At 42.1% G+C, this 6,034-nt stretch overlaps 1 gene segment (V, D, J or C); it reads right to left on the bottom strand.

The window, feature by feature from the left end:
- Window positions 1-153: 153 nt before the first annotated feature.
- On the bottom strand, window positions 154-683 carry LOC103255863. The segment is given in 2 exon segments: window positions 154-476; window positions 601-683. Coding segments are annotated over 2 exon segments (378 nt in total).
- Window positions 684-6,034: the final 5,351 nt, after the last annotated feature.

Raw genomic sequence — 6,034 nt, 5'->3', positions numbered from 1 at the left:
ATTAGGTTGGAGTAGAGCCCTCATGCCCCCCTCTAACAGAATTTCCTAATGACCTTCAAATCTGGCTGCATCTTAGAAATGCCCTCAGCAGATGAAGCCACAAGGAGGACAGCTGGGGCAGCCCAGGCTCACACATCTGCTTCCCTGGGTGGTTTATGTTATGACTTGTAACACTGTGGGAGCAGCACTGTAATCCTGTAGACAGTAATAAATTGCAAAATCTTCAGACTGCAGACTGCTGATGGTGAGAGTGAAATCTTTCCCATATCCACTGCCACTGAACCTCGATGGGACCCCAGACTGCAAAGTGGATGCTGCATAGATCAGGAGCTTAGGGGCTTTCCTTGGTTTCTGTTGATACCAGGATAATTCATTGTTAATATTCTGACTTGCACGGCAAGTGATGGTGACTCTCTCTCCTACAGATGCAGACAGGGAGGATGGAGACTGGGTCACCTGGATGTCGCACCTGGCACCTTAGATTGGAAACACAATAGCAAATATCCTATAATTAATCATGTCATAAAAGGACTTAACCCAACTGACCAGATAGTACTGAGCACACTGGCTGAGTCAATTTCTATTGCTCTCCCTCCTTACCTGGGAGCCAGAGAAGCAGGAGCCCCAGGAGCTGAGCAGGAGCCTTCATGTCCATGCTGTGTTCTGACTGGGACTGATTCTTGCACTGGGTGTGACCAGCCTATTAATCAGTCTTCAGAGCAGTAGACTGGGCTCTGGGAACATGCAAATAAGCAGGGGATGAGGCAGGCTGGGCACAGCTGCAGGGTTGCCTCTTTTCAGCAACTCAACACAGATGCAGTGACCTCAGTTTCCCAGGTCAGACAAGTGCATCACGGATTTACATGCGAGAATATGTTTTTCTTTGGTGGCCACATTGTTACAAAAGACATTTGGGGGAAATTTTCAAATTGTATTTTATTTTTTAATATATTTTATTTTAAATATTTGGGGTACAATTCAGGGTTAGGTATACAAATGTTCATTATGCAGGTACCCTTATCGATGAGGTGTTTCCCCCCTCATTTGGCAGTTTGCCACTGCTGACAATCCCTTTCTTGTGGTTTTATGATTGTTGTTCAAGGACCACTTATGAATGAGAACATTTAATACTCAGTTCATTGTTTCTGTGATAGATCACTCAGTATTATAGCTTCTAATTCCATCCAAGTTGTTGTGAAGTTCATACGTTTGTCCTTCTTTATGACAGCATGATATCCCACAGTGTATATGCACCACATTTTAAAAATCCAGTCTTCTTTCAATGGGTGGCATGGTTGGTTCCATATTGTTGCTATTGTGAACAATGCTGCCATAAATATACATGTACAGGTTTCTTTTTCATAGAGTGATTTGTGTTACTCCGGGTATATTCCCAGTAGGGAGATTGCGGGGTCATATAGAAGGTCAATTTTTAGATCTTTTAGGAATCGCCACACTGTTTTCTACAGAGTCTGTACTACCAGTTTACACTCCCACCAACAGTGTAGAAGTGTTCCCTTTTCACTGCATCCTCTCCAGCATTTGTTGTTTTTTTGTTGGTTTTTTTGTTGTTATTGATGATGGCCATCCTGACTGGAGTTAGGTGGTATCTAAGTGTGATTTTAATTTGCATTTCTTTGATGACTACTGAGGCTGAACATTTTTTCATGTATCTGTTGAATGCACATGTCATCTTTTGAGCAGCATCTATTTATATCTTTTGCCCACTTTAATGGGGCTGTTTTTTTTTTTTAGCACCTTTCAGTTCCTTGTAAAGTCAGGGTGTTAGGCCTTTGTGAGATTTACAGTTGGCAAATATATTTTTTTCCCATTCTGTAGTCTCTCTCCCTGCTCTCTCAATGGTTTTTTTGGCTTTGCAGAAGCTTGTCAGTTTGATGAGGTCCCACTTGTAAATCTTATCACTTATGGCGTTGGCAATTGGGGTTTTGATCAGGAATTGGTTGCCTATTCCAATTTGCATAAGGGTGTCTCTTGCAATTTCTAAGGTTCTTATAGTTTGAGGTTTCAATGATGCTAAGGACTAGATGGAATAATGTATTATATAGTTGCATTTTTAATTGTGTGGGAAAATATCTTTATTTGTATTTGAATGCTTGGTGGAAACTTAGTGGGTAGTTGACAGGTCTTTACGCTACTCTGAAATGGATCCTGTGGGGTAAAAAACAATTGCACTGTACTAACAACACAGAAAGTAAAATTGTTTCATTTTTTAACGAAAGGGGAAATTTTATCAGAAGTATACTTGATATACTTAAAAGCATTTAGGATTGGTCTTAAATCATTGTTGCTGACAGTATAAGGTCTACCAATTCACTGCAGATGCACAGGGATGATACTGCATGTTACTCACATTATTTTAAAGTTTTAGGTCTCTTTGTAGCCAAGGTCTAAATTAGATGAGCCTTATTATAATGAGGACACCATGTTCCACCATTATTTTCTGCCATTGGGTAATATTTCTTATGAATCACCAGGATTAAGGCCTGATTAGTGATACCAGATAAAATTTCCAAAAATCTCTCTTTATTTTTACAATTATAGGAGCCTAGAATATGATAAATTAAAACCCTGGATCAGCCTATTCACCAATTATCTTTCGAGGGTAGATTATCTAAACTAGGAAAATCAAAGTCACATCCCCTGGTTAATGCTCTGTGTTATACTTGACACCAGCATGTTCCTGAGGTCTTGGATACAGTTTTCTTGGAGACTGACTTCCTGGAGAGCAGGTGAGGGTGTGGCCCTGGACAAAGGCCAGGTCAGCGAAACCTCTCTCTTACGTAAGGATGGCTGCTACTCAGTACATGTCCTTGCCATCTACCATCAAAGCCACATTGCTCTTTTACTCTTCAGCAGTGAATGGGAACATCATACTGATCCAGATGCCAGCCTCTCTGCACATCTGGGAGAGAGTCTCCATCTCTTGTCAAGTTATTGTCTATGTATGGAGAACTATCTTAAATCCAAATACAATTTGGACACAGATTTGGACTTCTATATGTCACAGCTCTTTCTTGTCCTGGTCATCTGTCTGGTTCAGACTCATGGGAAAGGAAACCAACTACATCAGCATCAGTGAACTGGGGACCAGTGTTTCCAGAGAGTATTACTGTGTTCACAACTACAATTAGATGGACTGCTGGGTGCAACCTGTGCTCAAAACATTTGCTGCATTTTTATGGACCTGAATTTCAAGGGAACATAATATCACAACCCTTTCATGGGCTAGTGTCACAGTAATACAGTTCAACATTGAATTACACATCATTTTTCTAGGTGGAATTAGCAATTATTGTTAGGATCATTTGCCTTTCCCCTTCTCTACACTTTTGCTGTCTTCCCATGGTCATATCTGCCCTCATGGCTCTTTTAGAAGCCAAGAAGGCAGCTCTGCCTGCAATGTGGCCCTAGAATAAACACAGCCTAGGATCGTCCTCAGTCAGTGAGGACAGCAAAAGTATATACAATCCCAGCTCCCTCAACTCTCAGGTGGAAAAACCCAGAGGTACATTCCTCATGTTTCCATGTGACCTTGAGCTGTTCTCAAGCGTACCTCCTTAGTAAGAAGCCTTTTACTGTCTGTCCTCTCTTCCTTGTGTCACTTTCCTCTTTCACTTGAGGGTTTTTACAGCTTATAAAAATTATGCCTGCATGGGACTGGGACTGGGACTGGGAAAAACAACCAAAAAAGGGTGGGCAAGTTCCCATTATTAGAGGCTATCTTTGGTCTCAATTATTGCCACTTCTTTTCTGATGCAGAGGGCAATTCAGAAAATGTAAGAAACATTTACTTTATCTTTGCCAATATTTATTATTAGATTTAAGTAGTCATTCTTGTTTTCTGGATTACAAAAACTTCAACAAATAGCTCCATACCATGAGCTCCACATAAGAGCAAGATAATAAGTACCACCTAGCACTTAAATCCCCAGACCAGAGGATGCCTGCATCTCAGATTTTTCTTCTCTCTCTTCCCTTATATAGTGGTGCTGTGATTTTGAATTCTTCATGAGGGATGAACAACTGTGCAGATAATGAGAGTAGTTGGTGGGATTAAAATCTCTTCCTCAAAGACATTCACTCATGTCCTAATATCTGGAACCTGTAAATATTATCACACATATTGAAAGGAAATTAGCAGATGCGACTAAGCTAAGAATTTTGAGATCAGCAGAGTATCCTGGATTATCTGGTTGAGACCAATATAATCACAAATACATACTAGAGAGAGCTGAGGAACATAGTGAGAAAGGAAGTGAGACAGGGGGAAAGGGTGTTGGCATGGTGAGGGAAGAGGCCATGGAGCCAGCAATGTGAGGGAATCTTGAAAACGTAAATCAGAGAATCAGACTCTCTACTCTGCAGCATTGAGAAAGAACACAGCCATACTGATCCTTGATTTTAGCTGAGTGAGACTTCTCTATTCCAAAACTGTAAGATAATAAATGTGTGTGTGTAAAACTAGCAGGGTCATGATAACTTGTGACAGCAGCAATGGAAAATGAATGCAAAGGGAAGGGGTGTCACTTACCTCCCAGACCATGTGTTTGTCCTCTCTTCTCTCAAAGAGTTCCACCTTGTTATCACGTAGTGTTAATTTTGACAAGAGACAGAGAATATTTTCCTGTAAAAAGAGCTTCTTAGATTTGGAGGACACAATCTGGGAAGGAAGGACTGAGTCAGAGTCAAATTTCGAATTATTCATGTGACAACATTGGATTCACCAGTTGTGGAATGGTAGCCTCTGCATTTAAGGCCAGAAAAGACTTTCCAGTGCAGAAAAAAAGTGGGGAGATATTTAATAGGGTCATCAATTCAGTGTTAAGGTCAGGCATGCACTGCCCAATAACTGCCTGGCTCAGGACCCGATCTGGGAAGACAGCAGTTACTCCTCTGAGCCATGAGGCCGAGGACCTGAGAGGAACCAAAGGCTTTGCCCGTGGGGCTGCCTGGCAGGAGCTTCAGGGAATGAAATAGCTCAGATAGCCGGGCTCGGTGGCTCAGCCCTGTAATCCAGCGCCTTTGGGAGGCTGAGGTGAGAGGATTGCTTGAGCCCGTGGGTTCAAGACCCACCTGGGCAGCGAGACCTCATCCTCTACAATAAATCAAAAAATCAGCCGGGAGTGGTAGTGCATGCCTGTAATTCCAGCTACTTGGAAGGCTGAGGCAGAAGGATCGCCGGAGCCCAGCAGGTCGAGGCTGCGGTGGCCGGGAGTGGCCAATTCACTCCAGTCTGGGCGACAGAGTGAGACTCGAACTCAAAAAAAAAAAAAAAAAAGAAATAGCTCAGACACCCACAAGAGCTCACCAAACCCAAAACCCATGACCAAGGTGAAAGCCTAGAGACCAGAGCCTTAGGGTTGAACTTGGGCTTCTCTGGCTGGCTGTTCTCAGCTGAGTGGCTCTCTCCTGAGGGGCTGGGACTCTGCTAAGTCAAAGAGTACCAGTCAGCAAATGTCACCAAAAGTCATTATTGAGCAATATTTTATTATGATTAGAATAAACGGGAGCACATACTGAATAAATTGTTTATATGTAATGCATATTATATATAGGCATTTTATGGCAATGTTATTCATTAAACATATAACATTCTAGATATAAATCACATTGGCATATCTGTATGTACTATGCATCCATGTGGTAAATCAATAAATGTATATTTATCAAAAAATAGGTCTTTGTGGACATAAAGTGTGACTTTAAATTTGAGAAATTGACTGTGGACCTTTGGAACCAATAATGGGTACACTAGTCCATGGCCTCTTCCCTACTAAAAAGTCCAAGTGTCATGAGGTTCAGGACTCATACCCATGTCCTTGTTGAACCTAATAGTGACCTGCCTGTTGGTGAGGTTGCTGAGTATCCCAGGACTGATCTGGGGACACAGAGCAGGAGGTGCCAGGGAGATGGACAGTGGATCTAAGCCAAGTGGAAACATGTTTTGTCCCCAGAGCTCAGTGTGGAAAGCTCCTCCCCTTGTGGCTCCTGTCAGACAGAGAAGCACACTCAG

Source organism: Carlito syrichta, unplaced genomic scaffold, assembly GCF_000164805.1.
Source record: "Carlito syrichta isolate Samal-C Ts95f unplaced genomic scaffold, Tarsius_syrichta-2.0.1 Scaffold288514, whole genome shotgun sequence".
Lineage (NCBI taxonomy): Eukaryota > Metazoa > Chordata > Mammalia > Primates > Tarsiidae > Carlito > Carlito syrichta.
Note: the sequence above shows the minus strand (reverse complement) of the source record. Positions and strands in the feature narration are given on the sequence as shown.